This window comes from Rhinatrema bivittatum, chromosome 1, assembly GCF_901001135.1.
Source record: "Rhinatrema bivittatum chromosome 1, aRhiBiv1.1, whole genome shotgun sequence".
In the NCBI taxonomy this organism is placed as follows: Eukaryota; Metazoa; Chordata; class Amphibia; order Gymnophiona; family Rhinatrematidae; genus Rhinatrema; species Rhinatrema bivittatum.
In genome coordinates, this window is record NC_042615.1 from 592,352,869 (window position 1) to 592,377,882 (window position 25,014).

Genomic DNA, 25,014 nt, shown 5'->3' on the forward strand with positions numbered 1-25,014 from the left:
GGGCATCAGCGAGCACCCAGAGATGCAGCAATTTTATAACATGCGCGCAAGTTATAAAAAAAATCTAGATGCGTGTATCTGTTTACCTAATTTTAAGCTTGTGCATGCCCAGTGACATACATGGGCTTACGGAGGTACAACTGCCTGTATTTTAAAACCTATGCACGTCCAGCCGAGGACCAGTTTTACCAGTTTGTCCATCAGTTTACCCACTGTCCAGCCAGGTCCTCCCAACCCCCCCTGGTTCTTTAGCCTGTGCGCTCCTCAGGTGATCCACGAGCAAGAGGATGGGATGAGAGTAAAATTAAACAATCTTCTAAGATTGTTAAAGTCATCCGGCTAGCACCAATGTTCAGCACTATTTGAATACACTTACCTGATTACGTCTGGTGGGATAAATCACTGTTCTAAAGGTCATGCTGCTCCCCGGCTTGCTCATTATCGATTCTAAAGTTACCTCTCATTCTGTTATATCATTAGAGACCTAATTTGTCGCAACACTTGATCAGCATTGATAGAAACTCATCATATTTTTTTGGTAATAAAACTCACAGTAAGGGAGGATTACATTAATTCCGTGTTTATTGGCTTTTTATAGATGTTGATGAGTGCGCAGAAAATGTAAATCTGTGTGAAAACGGACAGTGCCTGAATATCCCTGGTGCATACCGGTGTGAGTGCGAGATGGGCTTCACGCCAACTTCAGACAGCAAATCTTGCCAAGGTAAGCCCCCAATATTTCACTTTCATTCTGGGGGTTTGGATTGGATGCAGCTATGGAAACCACGCAAAGTGCTTCACATATATGATTTATTCCTGCAAGCAAGGATACGTTTGTAGCATGATTTTGAATTATGATGAGGTCAGCTTTCAACTTTTCATAAAGTTTTCCTCATTTTGAGCCCAGAATCCTTAGTAGAGATTTTTTGTTATTAATATTTTCTCTTGAGGAAAACATGTCATCACTCAGAGCGGCAGGGTGTAAAGTGGCCCAGCAGTTTGTTGTAAGAAATATGAAGAATTTTATTTCATAATATTGTCAATGCACCAGAAGTTCATATTTGGAATTTCTTTTGTCTCCTACACTCTGTCATATATGTCCTCATAGTCATCAGTTTATAAAAATAAATAAATAAATTAAAACATGATCTTTCGAGGACAGAGGGTACCTGAGCAAACCTACTTTGCGTATCTTCCATAGGGCTTTGCTAGCTTTAGCGTGCATATGTAAGTGGATTTTAAAACATGCTCGCATGAGGGACATTCCCAGTTTTTCCAAATAGTCCACCAGTTTATCCAGTCAACCTCGAGGTCATCCAGACCCCTCTGGTTCTTCATCCTGATTGCCCCCCAGTTGACCCAGGCCCCTCACCCTGTCATGTAAGCCCTAAAACACAAGGTCTGCAGACTTGCTCCTCATCAAGAGCAGCAGTAAAGTTATGCAGCTAAGAAGCTGCCTCGCACTGCAGCCTCTGATTTTAAAATGTTTTATTTATTTATTTATTTAAATGCTTTAAAAATATACCGACATTCATAGGACATATCATGCCGGTTCACAATCAACATTGGAAAGGCGGAAGAGGAAATTACAAATAACAGGGAGGGGGGAGGTGGAGCAGTAAAGGAAAAAGGAGAGGATGGGGGCCAGGTGACAGCAAGCGCAGAAGTTGCGGGAAGGAGAAAGGTAGTGAAGTGCTAGGAGAGAGAGAAGTTGATAGGAACTGTGTTAAAAACAGAGTATAAAAATTAACAAATTTACAAAATCAGCAATTTCAAATGATGCGTCAACAGATTAAAAGGGGTAAGGGAAGGGGATGTGGCAGTGGTAGGGGTTTAGGTTTGATTGGAGTCAGGGTATGCTTGTAAGAAGAGCCAGGTTTTGATGCCTTTTTTTGAAGTTGGGTAATGTGGAGTTATGCGCATAACAGTAGGCTCTGCCTTGGAGTAAGGATAATTTGAGACCTTTGAGGACACGCAAGCAGAGTCTTCATTTCTGGGGAGAGAGAGGATTGGACTCTGTGCAGAGACTGAGTTTTAACATTTTTACCAGCTTTGGAAGGGGTTCTCCTGCCCACTTAAAGGATACCCTCACTTGGGAACTCCACTTGCCAAGCCCTGGAGGGTAATGAAATGCTAACAAATTATGGAAGCTAACAAATAAAGAGATTTAATTAAGCTGTGGTATGCCATCAACATGTGAAAATCAGTGTTTATCATGTGATATCGGCATATTATGGCAATATCATACAATATTCTGGCCCTAAAAACCCCTTTATTAAAAAGAGCTGCTTTGCATGCGATTTGCATGCATAAATTTTGCAAATGTATGCAAAGCAGCCACTGCATAGGTAATCCTATGCTAATAAAATAATGCAGTTTGGCAAAAATGTGAGACGTCACGTTATTTTATCTATATCTAAGTTGTTGTAGATATTTTTCCATGGGAGAATCAGAATGCTAACGTGCATCTCAATGCACCTCCACCAATATTTAAAAGGCTAAGGAACATAAAAATAAGCCCTCCTGCCATAATCCCCCCAGATGTCTGGTGAAATCCCCCACCCGCCCTCACTCCGCCGCCTGTTTAGGCAGCCCTGCATCCCACCGTTTGTTCAGGTAGCCCTGCAAAACCCAAAATTGAAAAATTATAAAAAACTAGCTGTTCCCTGCCACGCATTGCAGTGGCTGAGCCTGGTTAAGTTGAAAAAACAGAACAGAGCCAGGGGATATCTGTAATATGTTTAATTTTGCAATGCTTGTGGGTATATGACATTTTTTTTATTGTTCCATTGTTAGTGCAGATATACAAATTGTCAGGTTTGCCTACTCATGAACATGCAACATACAATTGTCCATGTGAGAAGCAATCGGTTTGTAGATGTAAACCGCAGTGGTGTAAAGATTGTCCTTGAGCTTTGTTGATGGTTATTGTAAATGCCAATCTAATTGGGAATTGCAATCTTTTAAATTGAAATGGCATATCTGTTGGAATGATAGGGATGCGAGGAATGAGTACATCTTCACCTTTGAAAGGTCCTGTCAAGATTGTAGTTTCTATGATATTGGTCCTTAAATGTTTGATAGCAATAAGAAATGAATTGGTGTGTATAAACGTGGTCAGTCAGTGGGAGGTTGTGATATGTAGAGAAGTTTCTTTTGGAGGGCTAATTCGCTAGCTATCAGAGATTAGTAAAGTTTACAGTTTGTGGTTTGTTTGTTTTTTTTTACCCCAAATGAACAGCACCAGCAAAGAATAGTTTAAATATGCAAGCACACCTTCCTGGCACACCCCCCCCCCCCCCAACCCGGCGAAATAGAGCAACCCACGCTACAGTCCCCCTCTCGGGAGATGTGGAGAATGAGTGCCCCCCCCCCCCCCGCCTGTGAAAAACACGTGGCGGAAAATAAGAACGGTCCCCCACCGTGCTCTTCCCCGGCTACCTGTGTAAACTGCCAGCTGGTGGCGAGGGTGTGTGCTAGGGTTTGTTCCGCCGGCTGCCATGTCGCAAAACTTCACCGGTGAAAGTTGGGCATCAGGATTCCTGACCTAGTAAGGGCAAATGTCCGCTGAGGATATGGCGCCGACGGGCTCTTGCCCTTACTATGTCACGTGGTGTACCGACGTCATTGTTGTCTCGTATAGCATAGTAAGGGCAAGGTCCTCCGGCGCCATTTTGGTTGCTGGCATCCGACGGCCCAACTGAATGCGAGGTGTCCCGGACCATTTCTGTGGTGCTGGCGGAGAAGCACGGACTTGTTTCAGGTGTAGTGTGTGATCGGAGTGCAGTGCATGGGTGGGTGGAAGAGGGTACTTTAATTTAAATTCGGAGGGTGTGTGAAATGCGTGACTTCCCAATGTAGCAGCCAGGAATTCGTGTTTTGGTGTGTTTTGGGAGGGTGGGTGAAGTAAGTGACATTGTCAGGCGTGTGGGTGGGGGTGTGTGGTGTGATGAGTGTGGATTTCTGTGTGTTATGAGGGAGTGTGAATGAAAGACAATAGCCCTGTGTGGGGGTGGGGTGTGAGTGTGTGTGTGTGTGAAAGGTGTAAGAGGTTGCGCTTGCGCTGACGGCCACCAGATGTCGCTGTTTTGTGTAAGCAATATTTAAACTTGTATTACCTGTCACAGGTGTGACCTAAATGTAATGCAAGTGTATAAGATCCTTCCCGTATGGGACCGTTTGTTATTTTGGTTTTATTTTATTTTATTTTATTTTAATACAATTTTTAGTTACTTATTTCTGATGTTTTTTTCTTTATAATCTAATTTTGTGAACCGTTTTGGTCAAACTTTGTTTGTAAAGATGGTATAAAAATATTTTTAAATAAATAAGTGAATGTTGTGTGCAAATTTGAATGCATTCGGTTAAGCGGTTGGCGAGATTAGCGATGACGTACAAACTATTTAACATTTTTATTTATATAGATAGTTGTGTGGAAATGCCCAACCCCCTTCCCAGACCCCTCCACTTTAAATAAATATTCCCCCCCTGGGTTTCAAACCCCCAAATCATTCTGCCCCCCCTTGTCCCTCCCAACATTATGTGTCCCCCTTGTTCCAGACTATGAATTACCCCTATATTTGGGGTGGGAAGTACCATATGAGAAATTATATTTACTAATATGATTTATCTTTGGGTTCATAGTCTGAGTGGGGGATGAGACAGTGTCCCAGTCACCCCGATATCACAATTCTGTGCCCTTCCCTAACAGCCTCTCACTTGTAGCACCACAGAGCAAATAAAGTAATCACACTAAAATAAAACAGTAATTATCCCTTTTACTAGTATTGTGTAAGTAGACAGTAAATCTAGCCATTTAGATGGATAACAGGAAAGTCATCTGTCTAAATGGCTTAGCCACATATTTAAAAGGCTTATCTGGGGTAAGTAAGGGGTGTTCCTGGGGCAGGAGGTAGGTGTTCAGGGGAGGAGCGTAGTTAGCCGGTTAACTACCGGCTAACTCTTGATGTGCCATAGGGCAGGTCTGATGTTAACCATATACCACATATCCTGCTAACTGTAACTTATCCGGGTATATTCATTGGCCTAGCTGCGCCGCTGAATATCCCAGTTAAGTTAGCCGAATATGTGTATCCGGCTAACTTAACTAGCCGCTCAGCAGCTGAATATTGACCTCTAAATGGGAAAAGAGGGTGGTCCATCCATGCGCTCCTGGGCCTGGATATCTCTGGAAAGGAAGTCTCTCAGTCTCTCAGATTTTGGCTCCTTTGCCCCTTATTGGGATTTTACATGAAACTTGGCTATGAAGCAAGAACAGCTGTCTGTCTCTCTATTTCCTCAGAGCACAGACTTCTGTCTCTCCCTCTTGATAATTAGCTCTTCAGGAGAAAAACTGATTGCAGGGCTGCAGATGCACTCCTGTCTTCCCTGCCCCACACCCACAGATAAATTGTGACTTTTTTTACCTTAAATGTTTTCCCAGCATTCCTTTGTCTTCCTCCTTTGCAGGTTATGTAGTGCTGTTCTCTGGGCAGACTAAACAGTACAGCCCTTATACCAGTTGTTAACACTATGAGTGCTGAGTGAATGCTGGTTCTTGCAGAACATTTGTCATTCACAGGAGAGCACATAGGAGTTTTTGATGTATTGTTATACTCCTTCACTTAAGTGCGGCAGCTTGCAGTCTCTGCAGGATTGAAAATCCCTTTTTGACAAGTCCAAAACACATCACTCAGATCCAGATGCAGCTCAATCCACATTGTAAGGCTCCAATACATGTTAAGCTTGTGGGGGCAGGAACCTGGTTTACGATAACTTGCAACAATTAGAAGTAGTCACTGATGTTTAAAGACCCCTCACCTTCACTCCCTGACCTCATCTTCCTTGAAATAAGTCCCTGTTGTCTAGTAAGCTTGCTTACCCCCCTTAACCCTCCATACCTTAAGACGACATCCCTGGCGCTATTTACTTATTTATTAATTATTTGCTTATAAGAACTTAGAGACTCCCATGTTACCAATATTTTGTTCATGGTAGATTGATCAACACCATTTTCCAAAAAGGTACTGATCGGACTGTGCCCCTATCACGTGATGGGGCAAAGCCAGATCTGCGCCATTTTCTAGGATGGTGTCAACTGGCATGAAGCCTAAAGGATACTCCGGTGCCCACTAGACACCATGGGTTGTCTTCTGAAAATATAGGAGGGGAGTTTGGGGGGGAGATAAGATGGGGTTGGCCACCAGACGTACTATTAGAAATCTATAAACTCTCATTAAAATCGGCTAGTGTACCTGAAGATTGGAGGGGTCCCACTGTATAATGTTGAGAGAATGCTTTGAATACTCTTTCAGTTCCACAATCAGATACAAAAAGGGTAGCACTGAGCAGTGAAAACTTGGATACCTTGAAAATTCACTTGAGGTCAAAGATTATCCAACAAAGGCCAGGAAATGTCTATGGAGTGCAAGCCCATCATTTTCTTAAATCTTCTCTTGGATTTCTGCTGGCTGTGACCACAGTATGGACTTTACCTTTTTTATGTGATCAGAAATCAGAAAGTGCTAATCAAGGAGAGAACAGGTGTAAACCCAGTCATTCTCTTTGGGCCGGATTTTAAAAGGATTTACGCATGTGGGGAGGTTACGCGCGCCGGGCCTATTTTAAAAAGGCCCGGCGACACGCGTAAAGCCCCGAGACGCATGTAAGTCCCGGGGCTTGCAAAAAGGGGCGGGGATTGGGCGGGCCAGGGGTGGGGCCAGAGGCCTCCGACACAGCAGCCATTTGCCACTGTGTCAGAGGATCGCATGCCGGAAGGCTGTCGGCGCACGCAAACTGCGCCTGCCTGGAGGCAGGTGCAAAAGGTTAGGTAACAATTTTTTGGGGGGGGGTTAGAGTAGGGCTAGGGGGGAAAGGTTAGGGGAAGGGGGGAAAGTTAGGTTAGGGGGAAGGGAACGGGGAAGTCTGCGGGCGTTGGCACTCGCAAGGTGCACTAGTGTGCACCCCCTTGCGCGCGCCAACCCCGATTTTATAACTTGCACGCACCTGCGCGCGCAAGTTATAAAATCGGGCGTACATGTGCGCATGCTGGGTAGTGCGCACACATGTACGCCCGCACGCAGGTCTTAAAATTTACCCCTTTATGTTTTCATATTTAATTTTAAATGTCATACTTGGTCATAAAGTTGATCTGCAATTAATTGTGTTTTCTGTATTCTTTCAGATATTAATGAATGCTTCTTCCAGAACATCTGTGTGTTTGGCTCCTGCAATAACTTGCCAGGAATGTTCCAGTGCATCTGTGATGATGGTTATGAACTGGATAGAACTGGTGGGAACTGTACAGGTACTTAATTTTCTAAATATTATGAGGTCCGTTTTCAGCCACTGTACAGCTCGGCTAGTTAGCTGGAAAAACATATCTGGCTAACTAGCAGGGTATAGTCAGCAACGTGGCTGTACAGCTGAATATACCCAGCTATTCTAAAGTTAACCAGTTATGTCTAATCAGCTAACTTTAGGACAGCCCTTTTGGCCGCCCTGAAATACCTCCTGGCTGCCCCTGGAATGCCCCCTTCTTGTCCCGATAAATTCTAGCTGGGTAACTAGTTTACCCGGCTAAAGTTTAGCTGGAGAATGGCTAAATATAGCTCAGTAAGCCATTTGGACAGATAACTATTATGTTATCCATCTGAATGGCTTCTGAATATCGACCTCTATATGTTCACTGTTCAATTTTTTCTATCCTATTTAGCCATCATTTATGAAACCGATAATTGCTCTTTTGAAATTTTCAACACGCTTTCTTATATTCAGGCTCATTTGAGAGCAAGGCATATTTTCTGATTTCCGTGCTGTGATATATTTGTGGAGCAATGTAAACTACAAAAAGCCCCAATTTTTTTAAAAACCTTGCTCAGCAGACAAACATGAGGAGGGTACTTTTAACCTGCACAAATTTAAGGAGATTTATTTTTAAAGAATTACAGCCACTCGTAATTTGTTATAGATTGGAACTTGTGCAGGAGGAAAGTTCCCGTGCATACAGATGTACCAACACCCCTGCCAGTCACTCACTCTCCCATATACTGATCCTCCCTACCCATGACTGTGGCCTTCCCATGGTACTTTTGGTCTTAGAAGATCTGCTTTATGCAAATAGAAGTGGGCTACCTTCATAAACCCTTTTTGTACTTGGATAGGTGGTAATCACGTTTTTTGAAATCCACTCCAAATTGTAGCTATAGAGGAGAAACATATTTGATATTCTTGTGGATAATTTAAAATGTTCATCACGTTCACAGTAATTTCATTACACTGTTAAGAGTTGCACATTATTAGAAATGCCCATAAAGGCACATCATTAGATAGAGGTACATGTTATGAAGAGATTAGTGTGGGATGACTCCATAGGGATAGTATTTATTTATGTAAAATAATTTAAGTTCCACACGCATCCTATGTTCACAGCACATAACAAATGTCGTACCATCATCAAAACAAACAAGCATAATAAAAACATGTACGTAAAACAATCTAACAATATACAAACAACATGGTATTAATATGAAAACTGACTGAGCATTAAATCAATAGGAACACTGCCTATTGGCCTGCTCAATTTCAGATTCTAACTTGAACAAAAATGCTTTGAGATGTTTCTTACATATATTAGGACATATAATCAGTCAAAGCTGCTTAGGGGGGGTGTTGCAAAATATAAGGCCTGCAATTGAATAGACTCTTGTCACTGGTTTCACCAAGCCTTGCAAGGCGAATAGATGGAACCCCAAGCTACCCTTGATTTGCAGATCACAGGGATCTGCCAGGATGATAAATATATAATATGGGATTGAGTGCAGTTGCAGCGATGATAAATATATTATAATGGATTTAGTGCAGTTGCAGCATGGGTATCCAAAATGTTATGGGTCACAGTATGTTTATAGTAGGGAAAGTATGGACTGATAGATGACAAGATACGACTCGCAGGAAGTCTGTTGCATGCATCTTCAGCTTCTGGAAAATACATTTGCACTTCCTGCCCTCAAGAACATCTGATTCTTGTATATTTTTTCCTTTTTTTTTTTTTTTTAAGGCCCAGGTGAGGGATACTTTATGCCTTTTCTATACTAAACATTCTACAGTAGATATTCAAATGCTACTTAGCCAGATAAGTCAGATTTATCCGGCTAAGTGGCTGCCACTGAATATCTGGCTGTACCTCTTAGCTGGCTATGTCACTTATCCGACTAAGGGGGTCATTTTCTATCGGTATTGCAGGCGAAAAGTCCCTTTTCGCATGCGATAGCTTGATAGGGGCGGAGTCAGGGCAGAGTCGGGACCGGAAGATGAGGAGGTAAGACCCGTTATCGCCGCCAGTGGCACGCCCAACTTTCACGGTGGCGCTATTGGGCACGAAAGCCAGCAGCGATAACACTGCGCTGGTGCGATCGCTGCCGGCTTTCGCAGGCCCGACCCCCCATTTCGCCCCTCCCCGCCCCCATTACCGCGGGATTCAATGAGCTCTGCGCCATAAGAAAATCCAGGCCTAAATGGGTAGCCATATAGTCAGTGGGTGGGCAATGGGCATAACTGGGCGACACTACCTATCCAGCTCCCTTAGCCAGAAAAGTAGCGATAATGAGTTTTATCTGGTTAAGTTAGCTGGATAAGTTAGACATGGCCCGTAGCAGATCTAAATTTATCCAGCTAAGCAGCAGTTTATCTGGGGATATTCACCTGCATAGTTGTCCAGCTGAATATCCCATCTAAGTTAGTCGGATAGGGCTATCTGTCTAACTTGGATAGCTGGCTGATTTTTTTTTTTAATACATACCCCTCTGTTTTTGAAACATTTCCCTTTATCCTCCCCTAAAGCAAAGGCGGGATAACCATTTTTGTTTCTTTGCAGCATGTATTTACAGCTGTACATCTTCCATTCTAGATATTGACGAGTGTGCAGATCCCATTAATTGTGTCAACGGGCTATGTGTGAACACTCCCGGGGGGTATGAATGTAACTGTCCGCCTGACTTTCAGCTGAACCCGACTGGAGTGGGCTGCGTGGGTAAGTCATGGATTACTTAAGCAAATCTAACTTTGGGAAATGCTGACAGATATTCCATGCGCATTTATACTGTATTACTAAAGACCATATTTCAACACAGAACTTCAGGATGGTGTGTCCTTGGAAGTATTTTTAAGAACTTTTGTAAAATATATATATAATTACTGGCTGCACTTTGTAGATAAATATTTTCTTCTTGCTTTGGCTGCTGATTTCCAGATGTCCCAGAATGGTCCCTGCAGTTTACTGCCTCATAATTCTATGAAAGTGCTTCAGACTTGGCTGCCACGCAGGGTTAAACCACAACCTAAATCTGAATTTGAACTATAAACCGTAAATGTCTGGATTTGTACCAGACTTCTGTGCATCTTGTGATGCAGACACATTGACTCCAAATGAGCTTGTGCTTCTGTCTGTTCTCCTCAGCAAATATGCACAAACAATAACTAACATTTTTCCCTCAAACATTTTTCACTTAAACACGAAAGCAGTGTAATTTATAAGTCAGCAAACGTGCACATAAGTTACGTCATTTTTCAAATTGTACTCACATGCTTAAGTTCATTTTGAAAATTATCCTGGCAAAAATATGCATGCATTATTACACCTGTTATTTGATGTGCACGTGTTATAAAATTGGTGCGTTCATGTGTGCATGCCGGGAACTGCATGCACATGGACGGCTGCGAGCTACTTTTAAAATCAACCTTATATTTTTTAAAATTAAAAATATGCACCTAACTCCCAACCCCACCCAGACTCTACCTCCTGGAATGTCTCTCCCCTATGCATGTAAAAGTGTGTATGTACAAAATTATATGTGTATATCGGTCATGCAGTTTTCTAAAGAGCCATTTCTGCTGGAAAAGCACAACTTTACCTGCAGAAGTCTCTTGAAAATTACCTTCCCCGTCTAGTTACTAATGTTGGCATCAGGCTTGCATGATGGCTTCAAGGGAAGAGAGAGGGCAGGAGATGTAACAGTGCTATTGGTTTGGTAAGGCAGTTGCCAAAGTGGTCCCTTACTAGTGATTTCTGTGTCTCCAAGAACGCTGAATGATGAGGTAAGACAGTAAGAATGGAGAAGTGTATATGATACTTCTCAGTGGGAAGTGTTTCTACTATGAATAGTTTAGCAAAACTCATGAGTCCACTTAGCTTTGGATTCTTCGGTCCTCTCTTTCATGGGAGAGGTCCTTTGGGAGTTGTCTCTCTAAGGGCGAGGACTTCTGTCCTGTCTCCAACTGGCTTCTGATTTTCAGGATAGGCTGCTCTGGTCCTCCTTTTACCCCATTGCATGCAGGGACTTGTAGTCTTGCTTTACTTAGGGAATGCAATGGGGAAATCAGAACTACAAGTCCCTGCATGCAAGAAGGTAAAAGAGGGATTTCTTCAGAGTGTTAAAGAAAGTTGATTATTCTTTATGGGGAGTCAGAGAGAAAACTGCCTTACTGGGAGAAGCCCCCACAGAGCTATTGCCTAAAGAATCACATCAGTATAGGGATTCCTGCAGAATATCAGCAGGAGTTCTTGGTGCCTATTAAAAAGGAGTCTGCATCCAAGTTTGCAGGTATCATTGAGGAAGTGCCCAGGGAAGAGCTCTCATACAGAATGCCTAATGCCAGGTTGTGCAGATATATCGGTGACTGTGTCTAACTTTTCTTCTGGACTTGATGCGACAGTGTGCAATTTGTGATTTACACTTTGAATCACAAATTGCACACTGTCGCATCAAGTTAATTTTTACCGTGCACAGCAGTCACCATGTGTATTTTTGTGCTGGTCTGTTTCAGAAACCCTCCAGACAGACCCTGGGGGCCTTCAAATATTCTTCCCCTTCTTCCCCCTCCCCCTTGTGGAAAGAATGTGACCTCAGTGCTCCTCCCATGAGAGCCTGCTGCCAAGGAAGAGTTTGGTCAAGTGCTATTATCTACTTACAGTTGGGTAAATAGAAACATGGTGAGAGTAAGTGATTAGTCCAAGGTCTCAGAGACAATCCAAGGACGAGCAGGATTAGACCTCAGGAATCCCAATGGTTCCCTTGATTTGCAATTCACGTCTCCAATGCAGCTCCTTTTTAACTTTCTTTAAATTCACTTTAGATCTAAATTCTCATTTGGATATCTAGCTAAAAAGCTATGGATATACTTTTAAGATTTATAAAACAAACAGATTTTCAAATACCTGGCAACTCCCTAAATTGAGAATTGGATTATTCAGAGACTAAATATATGTGTGTACATTTAGGTGATACAAAATGGAGGTGTAAAGAAAAGGATGTTAGTGGCATGCCAAGTTATTTACCTTTTAAAAATGTAAAGTATGTGTGTATATGTACATTTCAACCCTACCACCACCATGTCGAAAATCTGACAAAACTCTCAGAGAAAACGTGTCAGATTCCCCAGGATCGAATTATCCCTTTCTCAAAGGGGTGAGACCCAAGCCAGAGCAGTGCCATCAGCAGGGATGGATATAGGTTACTTTGACTCAGTCTGTCAGAAACAAAGGTGCCTGCAACTCGAATTGCATCCAACATTGGTGAGAAAATCTCTACAGTTCCTGGGATCTCCATCCTATCTTGACAGTGGAGGCAGGTAGAGCGTGGAATAGCAGGTCGTAAGACTGGTGCTGGAGCAGGAGCCAAAACAGGCCGGGCTGCAGTGCTGTGAAGGTATCTGGCCATGGTGTTGCGTTATCTTGCTGCTGTTGAAGATGGTGCGCTAGGCTGGCGGAGGCAGGAGGCGAGTCTGCCGAGCTCATGGCTTCGTCAATCTGTGAAGGGTAACAGGTGTATGAGCTCCTAGTCCTGTAGTGTAGTTGATGCCAACTGGTAAATGTGCCCTGTAGAGGGACAGTCTGGAGCATCACTTTACCAGCCACCTCTCCCGCAGGTGGAGCCCTTGGGTTCTAGCAGTCAACAGAACTTAGGCATGTTCCTAGTGCAGTGATGATAACTAGAGTCCAGAGACACACCAGGGTCAGGGAAGGCGCTAGGCTAATAAAGTCAGAAATGGGCCAAGATCATAGCTGGCTGCTAACAAGAATAGTCAGGACAGCAAGGGGTCACATCCAAGTGAAGGGAAATGTGGTCAGGTTCAGGCAAAGGCCAAAATCCAGAGAGGCAAGCCAAGGGTGGACGAAGAGACTGGATGAGACGAGTAAGAGAGACAAGGTGAGGCTGGACGATGCAAGGCTGGAAAACAAAGCTGGATGAGGCAAACCTGAAGTCAAGGCTGGATGAGGCAAGGTTGGAAGACAGAGCTAGACGAGGAAAAGCTGGAAGACAAAGCTGGAGAGCAAGAACCAGAAATGCAGGAAGTAGCAACACATACTGCAAGCAGCAGACCCATTGCTGAGAGATTTGATGCTCCTCCAGAGGAGCTTTATATGCAAAAGAGGCCATGATTTCATCAGAGGGCACCGTGGCCAAGTTCCTTTTTTGGGCCCTTTAAGTGTGGGGCTGCCAGGTGCGCACGCACGCCTATGGAGGCTAGGAGGAGTGGCTGTCTTCGACATCCTGTGCCGTTTGGAGCTGGGCTTTGCTGCTGGCGGCGTTTCTGCCCCGCAGGGACCGGCAGCAGCATACAAGCTGCGACAAACTTGTCAGCATTCTGAGGTGAGTATCACAGCTCGCAGAGCCTACCTGTGAACCGTGAATCCTAACATGTAGGAAATATCTGGTGTGGATATCTTATAGTAGATTACTAGATTTAACCAATAACCTTATGATATGAATTCATTAGCTTTAATGAGCAGTTACAAACTCTTTTGTAAGGCAGTAAGTTAATTTTATTATAGCAGCATAAGGAAAACAAGGTTTAATGTGGTACAATTATTTCTTCCTTTGTTCTCTTTAGTTTTAAATTTGTTTGTTTTCATTTGTTACAGTTTCATAGTGCAAGGCACTGACATAAAAATAAACAAAACTTAGATGCGCTATTTCTAAGTCCAACTTGCACTTACTAATTATGCAAATGCCATACTAATTAATCCAGCTGAAAGGTAATTAAGATAGTGTTCTCACCCTTAGCCAGTCCAGAGATCTCTCGGCACAAGGGGCTGAAATCTCACAAAACTCCATATCGTGGAGGACAATTAGAACCCAAAGGTCTCACAGACATCTCCGTGAGATATGATGACAGCAACAGGATAAAGGCGTTCTTTGCTTTTAATTCTTTCAAGGGATAGTTGACCAGAATTCCACATCTCAGAGTCTGAAGGCAGTCAGAATAAAACTCAGCATCAGCTTGCAGGTTCACTGCATATCAACCAACCTCGTTGCCTTGTGCACAAACTCTGCAACCTACCACATAACAAGGGAACTACTCGTTATGAGGTCTTATGTGCGGGAGCCGACACTGAAGCAGTCTATGTGTTCTGACTGCCAAAGGGGAGCAGTCAGAACACATAGACTGCTTCAGTGTCGGCTCCCGCACATAAGACCTCATAACGAGTAGTTCCCTTGTTATGTGGTAGGTTGCAGAGTGCAGGTTCACTGCAGCAGAAAAAGATCTATAAGCAGAGCTCTCAAGCTAAGCTTTTGGGTACTCCATGAGGAAATGTGCATAGTCTGAATAATTTAGAGTCTTTTTCTGTGATCCAAACCTCTTTCCATGTTCAATTCTGTTTGGTACAACGTTGATTTTGATTGGATGTTATTACCTCCTGTAGACACAGGATCGGTAAAATGCAATTGATGTTGACTGAGTTCAGATCCATCTGAATATTCCCTTGCAGGTTAATGAAATTTAATAAAGTCCATCCGTAAAACAGGTGCCGAAACAATACCCATTTCACTGCTGGTCTCATAGTTGGATACAAAGTTTTAACCAAGGACATGTTTCACAGTTCTCGTCCAAAGTTTTCTTCTCACAGTGAGAAGTGCTGACAAATGTCTGATATGAAGAACAATCACAGTCTCTTCTCTTCTGTTGAATCACAGTTTCATATGAAGTTGCCAAGATCATCACCTGGCTATAGATTCCTTAGGCCCAATATTCAAAGCACGTTCAACACGCGATAGCCGGATAAGTCACTTATCCAGCTATCTCTTAACAGTCAATTTGTGGGCGGGTAAAGGAAGGATCGGGGGCAGTGCTACTTAGCCTGATAAGTTATCTGGCTAACTGGCGATATTCAGCCTTAGCCAGATAACTTATTTGGCTAAGTTAGAACTACCAATGAGCAGGTTTAACTTAACTGTATATAACTTATCCAGCTAAGTAGCGGCTTATACACAGATATTCAACATCATAGCCGTGCCACTAAATATCCCTTGTAACCTAGCTGCAGAAGACATATCCGGCTAGGGGGGTCATTTTCGTAGAATATCGCACGCGAAAAGGCCCTTTTTGCATGCGATAGCTAGTTTGGGGCGGAGTCGGCCCCAGAAGAGCAGGAGTCGGGGCATCGTCGGTGCATTGTCGGGGCGGACGCAGAAGAAAGATCGCTGGCTGCGAAAAGGTAAGAACCCTTTTCACTGCCAGTAGCGTGCCTAATAGCACCACCTTTTATGACGGTGCTATTGGGTGCGAAAGCCAGCAGCGATAGCACTGCGGAGGTGCGATCGCTGCCAGCTTTCGCAGGCCTGCCCCCCCCGCTTCGCCCCCCCCACCCCCTGTTACTGCCGGATTCTCTAAGGTCTGCTACCTTAGGCTGTGGTTCCGGCCAGGGGCGTTCCTGGGGGATGGCCACGGCCTCCGGACCAGCCCCCGACCAGAACATGGCGTGCCAGCAGCCGGCCCGTGCGCGCGAGTTAAGCCTGCCTCGAGCAGGCGTAACTTCTGGAATAAAGGTGGGGGGGGTTTAGATAGGGCTGGGGGGGTGGGTTAGGTAGGGGAAGGGAGGGGAAGGTGGGGGGAGGTGGAAGGAAAGCTCCCTCCGAGGCCGCTCCATTTTCGGAGCGGCCTCGGAGGAAACGGAGGCCGTCTGTGCGGCTCGGCGCGCAGGCTACCGATTTTGTTCAGCCTTGCGCGCGCCGTTCCCGGATTTTAACAGATACACGCGGCTACACGCGTATCTATTAAAATCCCACGTACTCTTGTTTGCGCCTGGTACGCGAACAAAAGTACGCGTGTGCGTAATTTTGTAAAATCTACCCCTAAGTGTCAGGTGCTGAAAATCAATGCAAAACACCTAATTAGTTTTCCCTGCCCTCACTCTGCCCTTGTAGACACCCACTTGTTAGGGTTCAAAATTTAGGGACCTGATGAAACTAGGCACTCATCCCTAGTAACTTTTCAAAAGGGCCAATTTGTGAGTCTAAACTCCCTAAGTTAGGCACCTGAACCCTTTGAAAATTAACCTTGTTGTGTTCACCAGCAGATCTGCTGGCATTGTTAAAATGGAAAGCTGTGTGACCGGATAATAATATTTCTGCTGCTGGTAAAAATTGTGCACTTGTTTCCGTAGATACTCGTGTTGGCAACTGCTACCTGAACTTTGTCCCCCGTGGGGATGGAGGTTTCTCCTGCAGCACTGAGATTGGGGTTGGCGTCAGTCGTTCTTCTTGCTGCTGCTCTTTGGGGAAGGCTTGGGGGATCCCCTGTGAGATATGTCCCCTTGTGAACAGCTGTAAGTACCCCTCTCCTTTTTTATTATGCATAAATTGAGAGGAGGAAAATCCACTACTGACTTCCCATATTAGTCTCTCATACCCCCGGGATCCAGTTGAAAAACAAGACTTTGATTTTAATATCATTTATCCAGTCAACACATTTTAGGTTTCATGACCTGAGCACAAACCTGTTCTGGATGCCTATAATTAAAATTTAAGTTTAGTCTCATACCCGTCCCGATTTATATTATTTGTGTACCTGACTAGATTCAGGATGTCAGTGTGGATGACACTAATTATGTATTTTGCTGTTTAGTTTTATGCTAATTTTTTTAATCATTGCATTTAGAAAGTTGGGGGAAGGGGAATAAAGAAGCAAAATAAATGATTGGGAAGTTTCCATGATATCTGCATTGTATAGCAAATCTAATTTAAAACAAATATTCTTTTCCAGCCGAATATAATACCCTATGTCCTGGAGGTGAAGGATTCAGACCCAACCCTATCACTATTATCCTAGAGGGTGAGTTCATTTTTAGATCAATGAAATAAAAGATACCAACTGCTGATGATTCAACAATAGGAAGGTATTATTTTTATTAGTTAAAATGCTTAAGATATTGTAATATTTGTATTTAATGAATGGGGATAAGCCCATCTCAGATTTTGTTTACGAAAGTACATACCTTGCAACAGAAAGAACCCAACAGTTTATTGCAGCATTCAAGTCTATTCTAGAACAGTCTCTAGTTCTGGAGGGTCACAAGGCTACTATACAAGGTGGTCAAAATGTACAAATTAAGCCGTGGAACAGACCAAGTGTACACAGATATGTCTGCTGAGTATTCATTTTGCACTTCCTGAGACCCTGTTTGTTTGCAGCCCTCAGGAACAGGGACTTTTGGAGTCTCCTGGCCTAAGGCATATGGGGATCGATATATAAAAGATTTGCATATGAGAATGGAGGAGTAGCCTAGTGTTTAGAGCAGCAGGTTGAGAACTAAGGAAGCCAGGACTCAAATGCGCTTTTCCCATTTGTGTCCTTACTAAATCAGTTCCTTAGATTTTAAGCCTGCTGGGGACAGAGAAATACATACAGAACCTGAATGTAATTGTACTTGAGCTACAAATGCAAAGTTGTGAGCTTAAATCAACTAAATAAATAAATACAATACTCCACTAAAACTGGGTTTTAACCAGGTAAAGGTTTAGGATCTGACCTCTGCCCATCTAAATTTATCTGACCAAATTCACTGATCAGACAAACTTAGCCGAGCATAAAAGGAGCGGGCCTGAGGCAGCCCCGAAGGTGGGATTTTTAGATTTATCCAGATAGCAAAATATTTAGCGCTAACCAGCTAAATTTAATTGGACAGCACAGGTCCCCACGCCAGTAGCATGGCTAAATCTAACCGGGCAGAATTTGTCCAGCTAGATTTCACCAGATCTTTAGCAACTCTTTTAGCCAGATTAGTGCTGCTGAATATATGGGGAAAGATAACTTGGTAAGTTCACTCTGCTACCTCTAGCCATGCAGTTGCGGCTGAAAAAAAACCCCACCCTTTACTCAATGGGCTTGGTTTCTTCCTTTCTTTTCAGATATTGATGAGTGCCAGGAATTGCCAGGCTTATGCCAGGGTGGAAACTGTATCAACACCTTTGGGAGCTTCCAGTGTGAATGTCCACATGGCTACTACCTCAGTGAAGAAACACGGATCTGTGAAGGTGAAGCTTGTGTGGCACTGTGTGGGAATAGATAGAGGACGCTGGTAAAGGTGAAAAAGGGAGATGTGCAGAGATTGCACTCCAGGAGAGAGGGGGTTGCCAGCATGGCCATTTGGCTAGGGCCTACAATGTTCAAGGGGCCTACTTTTGTTGGGAACATTTTTTAAAAAAGCTAAATATATCTATTTCTAACATGTATAAATAAAAATTTCAATTGTAGTTGAAGAATTTGCTAACAGAAAAGCTCATAAAGCCTTCCTAAATAAATAAAAATTATTTGGGAAATTTAGAAAACGATTTCTCTTATTAAGTATCACATCAGAACCTTACATAGGGGCCTACTTTTCTTAGCTGGCATGGGCCTTATTCCTGCTCTCTCCAGCCCTGTGAGATTGAATAGACTTTGTGGTGACACGGGCGGGGCAACTGGCCAGCCTGGCTGGACCAAGAAGCCCTTACCTTCCAACAACTGCTCTATTGTATGTTTTCCTCATCTGTGCCAATTTCTTTGCATGCGGTGGAAGTGAATTCCTCCTCTTGTTATTGACACTATTTTCAGTATACAAATACACTGTATTTTGAGAGAGAAAAAAGTCCTGGCAATGCAAGCTAAGGCTCTACAGAAATATATAATGTAACATCAAGCAATCTGTAGCAGGTAATAAAGCTAAAAAATCCACCTACTTTAAATAATTGCTTATTTTCTGTTAGAATCTGAGCTTTTTCACATACATTAGCTGACAAAGATGTAAATAGGTTCCATCAATTTTCAAAGCAAACTTGAGGGAATAAGGGTGTTTAGAAAATTCTCCCACTAGATCTACCCGCACAAGTTACACCTGCTAAAACGGCCCCATAGATTTTCCCCGAAAATTGATGCGCATATTTTTTTTTTAATCTAAATACATTTTCCTAGGTCCAAATCCCTGCCAGACTCCGCCCCCAGGAAGGCCTGCGCTCAGCTTGGGTAAACATGTGTGCAAACATGACATTACATATGTGTGGACTTGTATTTCAGGCAAGAAAATTTGTAAAAGGCCACTTCTTTGAGTAAAACACTTGTCTGATCCTCATACGTCTCTTTGAAAATCACCCCCACAATGAATGGTTTTGTGCTGATTTATTGCTGACTGACTTGCTTTAGGTATTGTTTCCCCCACCGTTTATTGAACGGAGTTCTGTTTGTTTGCACTTTCTAGATATTGATGAGTGCTTTACACAACCTGGTGTCTGTGGACCTGGGACCTGTTACAATACGCTGGGAAACTACACTTGCATCTGTCCTCCTGAATACATGCAGGTCAATGGTGGACACAACTGTATGGGTATGGCACCAAACTCCAACCATCTGCAGGGCTGTAGTAGCCTGAGTTAATCATGGTGGCTTTGAGAGACACAAAGAACTGCCAAATATTTCTTATGAAATGGATGAACTGTGTTAAAAGGTTAATTACCAGGGCCTCCATATAGCAGTTAAGAAATGATGTGGGGCCCGCCTGATAGTATAGTTAAATTTGGGGCTGGAAATGACTGTTGTTCACTGTCGCAGATGCACAGTGTTGATCTTGTCCCGGATTATCGTGTAGAGAGAGAGCGATTAGTCAGGCAGAAGAAGGCTGAAATCGATGGGCCTTCCAACTACTTTCAACCCCAACCAGTTGTGAACCGTTGTAATGACTGAATCACTGTTACACACATTATTCATTCTGCTTGTTAACACACAGACATGAGAAAGAGTTTTTGCTACAGAAGCTATAATGGGACAACCTGTGACAATGAACTACCCTTTAATGTGACCAAAAGAATGTGCTGCTGCACGTACAACGTTGGCAAAGCCTGGAGCAAACCCTGTGAGGCATGTCCAACCCCAGGAACAGGTAAGCCACGTGCTAACCTCCCGCTGATGATATGGCTTTCACGTCGAACATGTTAACTCATTTCTTGCCTTGGTATGTTTGCTATAGGAAAGTCCACAGTTCAGAGTAGTGGGCTGAGAACCAGGGAAGCCAGGGTTCAAATCTTGTTACCTTGGGCTATTTACTTTACCCTCCATTGTATCAGGTAAAAACTTAGGGGGTCATTTAATAGGTCACAGTCGTTTTCCTGGAGGGAAAAAGTACAGCAGCTTAGCTGCCCCTCGCTAATTTCACATGGATATCTGATTGGCCCACTGTAGCTAAGACCCCAGGGGTCTCTGGAGACTCCCAACTCTCACCCACCGCCCCTCCTGGAGGAGGCCAAATCCCAAAATAAAAATTTAAACTTTAGAACCCCTGGGTGCAGGCCCCACCCCAACTCCTCTCCTTTGTCAAAAAAATTGCCTCACCCCCCTCTCCCTGGAGCTCAGTCTCCTCACCTTTCCTTCCCTGCACTTAAAAAAACTTGCCTTGGTGGTCTAGTGAGGACCCCAAGCAGCCTTTAGGCTCCAGACCCAGCGGCAGCCATTTTCCAAAATGTCACCGGCAGACTCTGTCATGTGATGGGGCAAAGGTAAGCTACTTGCTGGCACAATTTTGAAAAATAGCTACCACTGGGTCCAGAGCCTAGGTGGTACTCTGGGCCCCCACCAAAGCACCCCTCTTCCCCTTCTGCTTGGCCACACATGCACACATACTTTTTCATTCCTTTTTTTACCATGTTTTGTCTATTTACTGGCATCATGGTTACCTATTTTTATTATATTATGATAGAATCCATTCAAATTACAGTACCCCCAATCCTTAGTGCATGAATAGATGTTCTCTGTGCTGTATGTACTGTGTATAACTGCCAGGGCCGGAGGAACCACTAGGCGAGCTAGGCCTGTGCCTAGGGTGACGCTATTTAGGGGGCGCCGCAGCAGGCGGCAAAATTTTGAAAGGGCAAAAAGTGCCCTTTCAAAATTCTGCCAGCCCCTGCCTCACCGTGCCACCCTCCAGTCGCCCCCCTTGTGGTCCAGCGAAGGGCCCGAGAGCGATCTGCCACTCCCGGGGGTCTCGGCTGCCCCTAACCAAAATGGCACCGGTAGCCCCTGTCACATGGTAGGGGCTAAAGGCCACTGGCGCCATTTTGGTTAGGGGCAGCCGAGGCCCCGGAAGTGGCAGATCGCTCCCGGGCCCCCACCTGGACCACCAGGTATTTTGTAAGTTTTCTTTTTGGGGGGGGGTGGGGAGAGGAGTCGGGGCTGCGGCTGGGGGTGGCGCAAGGCTGAAGGTGCCTAGGGCGCCCAATCCCCTTGCACCGGCCCTGATAACTGCTCATTTCTTCTATAGACTGAATTTTGTCTCTGAGAAATATTGACCACTTCTCAATTTCTTTAGACTAGGTAGCCTTCTGCTGCTTACCTTAGCAGCAGTTCATTACTTTTCAAGTAAACATGGTTAATCACAAGAATCGAGTTACTGTCTTAGGTCTCTGCACCTTTGGAACTAAATCGCTAGAGGAGACCCTCAAAAGGGGAAAGCAGGCACAATACATTCTGAGAAAACTTGTTTTGTAAGGTTTTGCAATAGGCATGGTAACAATTATGCTGGTAATTATAAAAATCTTTCTTTGGAGGAGAAATTGGTGACTGGCCTATTTTATGTACAGCATCGAGCAGCACACTTGGTGATTTTTTTCTTCAGCATCGATATCATGTAACCCTACAAACGGACAGGGTCATTTATCAAATCGCGTTATGGCATTTTCGCATGCAAAAAACACCTTAACGCATGCGATAAGCACCATAACGCATGGTGCGATGCAGATTTTTAAAAGGGGAGGGATTGGGGAGGAGTCGGGGGCAGGATTTCTGCAAAAGTGGGCTGGCTTCGTGAAGCCATAGCGCACGATATCGCACAGTTTTAACGCCAAAAATAGCTACACCTTTTTCAATTGCATTAAGCTGTACAATATCATGTGTTATGCCCATAACGCAATTTGTGATTTTTTTTTCACAAATTCCATTTTGGGCATTTTTAGGCTGGGGAAGGACATGAGAGGAGGGGGGGGGGAGAGAGAGAGCGCACACCTCTGGGGTGGCACCATAGTAAGTGGCTATTTATGCTGCTATAGGAGGCCCACCTAGTAACTCGAGGTGAGGTTTAGGTAGTAGTGTAGGGGTTAGGGGCCACTTTTACATGCAGAGTGAGATGTACAAACAGAACAGTGCACTCTTGTGAAGATTTGATGTCCTTCGGAGTGAGGAAACTCACACAAAGATGAGATTTGTACAATGTTCTCTCACTCCAAAGGACATCAAATCTTCACAAGAGTGTATTGTTCTGTTCCTACGTCTCACTCTGCATGTAAAAGTGGCCCCCTAACCCCTGCACTACTACCTACACCTCACCTCGAGTTACTAGGTGGGCCTCCTAAAGTAGCATAAATAGCTGCTTATTATGGTGCCACCCCAGAGGTGTGCGCTCTCTCTCTCTCTCTCCCCCCCCCCCAAGTGGTGAAATGAGCACTTTGCAATACGATATTTACAGCACATTGATAAATCTAGGCCTGAACTTGTAATGTGCTGAAAAGAAATATCAGAGGTACAACATATCACAGGCTCCCTCCCTCACCCACTGAGAGTACCCTGGTAATGTTCTGCAGGGTTGATCTTCCCACCTTTCCCTCAGCTGCTCTCTGTTTGTGTATTTACCACAACATAGTCTTATCATCAGATGAAAGAGCAATAGCTTGGGGAAGAGGGGCCTCATCCTTAGAGACTGAAGAGAAGGTGGGGTGACTTGCAACCCTAAATTTTTCAGAGTTTCATGGATGCCATTTCAGTCTCTGCCACCAACAATCTATGTGAGCTTGGGCAAATTGTTGCCTGTCCCTGTGGCTCCATTTTCTAAGTTTTATCCAGGTAATAGTACCGTATTTTCCGGCGTATAAGACAACTTTTTAACCCCTGAAAATCTTCTTAAAAGTCAGGGGTCGTCTTATACGCCGGGTATCGTCTTAGAGGGCAGCTGTGGCATCCGCGGCTGGCCTTTTCTTCTTCCTGCCCCCTGTCGCGTGCTCCCGGTTTCTCCCGCTGCTCTTCCTTTCCTGCTGCCGTTGCCGCCGGGCTATCGGCAAGTTCAAGCCCAGCGGGAACGGCAGCGGTGCAAAAATAAAAAAAAAAAAAAAAGCTGTGGCGTCCGCGGCTGCCCTTTTCTTCTTCCCGCCCCCCGACCCGGAACAGGAAAGGATACACAGTGCGGTGCGCGGGAAGGAGAAAGCTGTGCCGCATGAAAAAATCGCAGCGGCGACAGCAGCATCGGCCCCCGAGCAATTGAAGCAGCTGATAATAGGGAAATGAGACAGCAGCGTGAGCCTCCCGCAGCCAATGGGATTCTTCTTTCTTGGCCTGCGGGGGCTGGAGGAGGCGGCTGCCGCAGCTACTATTTGTTCTTGGGGGCGGGGGAGGGGAGAGGAAGTGAGTGAGAGAGAGAGAAGCAGCCAGCCAGCCTGTGTGCAAGTGAGAGAATGCATTTGATTGAGAGCATGTGTGTAAGTGAGAGAAACTGGTCAGAGAGCTCAAGTGTGTGTATATGTGAGAGACAATGAAAGTGACTGCTCAGAGAGATGACTGATGTCTATGTGAGTGTGAGAGAGAGAAAAAGCATGGAAGTGAGAAATCTGGGTATATGAGAAAGCATGGGAGTAAGAAGCCTGATTATGTGAGAGAGAGCATGGGGTGGGAGGCCTGTGTGTGCGCGCGCATGCATGAGAGAGAGACTGGTTGATAAGGTGACGGTGTGTGTGAGAGAAAGAGACTGGTGTGTGTGAATGTGAGAGAAAGAATGTGATTCAGGGAATGAGAAGCCTGTGCACGTGGAGAGCGAGCATGGAAATGAGAGAGAGACTGGTGTGTGTGAGACAGAGAAAGTGATTATGAGAGTGAGAAGCCCGTATATGTACGGTAAGCAGAACACGGGAGTGGGAAGCCTGTGTGTGTGTATGACATGAGACAAACTGTTCAGGAAGGTGTCTGGTGTGTGTGTCAAAGACTGTTTGGGAGATGATTGGTGTGTGAGAGACAGAAACTGGTCATGGGGGCATGACTGGTATGGTGTGTGTGTGTGAGAGAATCATGGGCCCTAAGGAAGAGGACCATGAGTATAGAGCTTAGCCACTACTGCTGCTTCTGATGTGTGCTACGGAGCTGCTGGAGGGGGTAAGTAAAGGTGGCTTTTTAAGTTTATTTTTCTTGATTGACTGCCATTTTAATTATTTAATATTATGTGATGTGTCTGCTTTTTTGAAATATTTTATTGGTGTTTGGAGAATGTTTAATAATTTTTATGAGTTTTTAATTGTTGGATGTTATTCTGTTCATAGCTGTTTTGAAACATTTATTCTGCTTATTAGTATAGTTTTACAATTATTTCTGTGTGGGGATCTATAGCTGCTTGCTAGTTCTGTTTTCCTAATAAGAGGTGTATTGGTTTTTAGGGCCTGATATACGGTATTTGTAGTGTTGCCTTTTCATAGATAGGGTTGCTCCTGTTTGAATGTAAAATTATTTTTTTTCTTAAAAATATGTATAAAAAAGGGGGGGTCGTCTTATACGCCCAGTCGTCTTATACGCCGGAAAATACGGTAACTTCAATTTAAATTTTTCATTGACCAAACATAACAATACTTGTTTGGACCAGCCTCCCTCCCACCCCCATAAAAGGAAATTTGCTTGGTTCGTCTCCCCTTCCCACACTAAGCCCTAAAGAAAGGGGTGGTTAGCTTGGGAGCATCCCCT

The 25,014-nt window shown here is 44.2% G+C and overlaps 1 protein-coding gene across 1 annotated transcript in view; it reads left to right on the forward strand.

Annotated features, from left to right (window-relative positions):
• Window positions 1–25,014, forward strand: part of FBN2 (fibrillin 2) — a 596,571-nt gene that overhangs the window by 441,416 nt on the left and 130,141 nt on the right. The window contains exons 34-41 of the mRNA XM_029619106.1: window positions 599–724; window positions 7,184–7,306; window positions 9,908–10,030; window positions 16,445–16,606; window positions 17,044–17,112; window positions 18,189–18,314; window positions 19,514–19,639; window positions 20,039–20,191. Coding sequence (XP_029474966.1) covers window positions 599–724; window positions 7,184–7,306; window positions 9,908–10,030; window positions 16,445–16,606; window positions 17,044–17,112; window positions 18,189–18,314; window positions 19,514–19,639; window positions 20,039–20,191 — 1,008 coding nt within the window. The remainder of the gene's footprint in view (window positions 1–598; window positions 725–7,183; window positions 7,307–9,907; window positions 10,031–16,444; window positions 16,607–17,043; window positions 17,113–18,188; window positions 18,315–19,513; window positions 19,640–20,038; window positions 20,192–25,014) is intronic.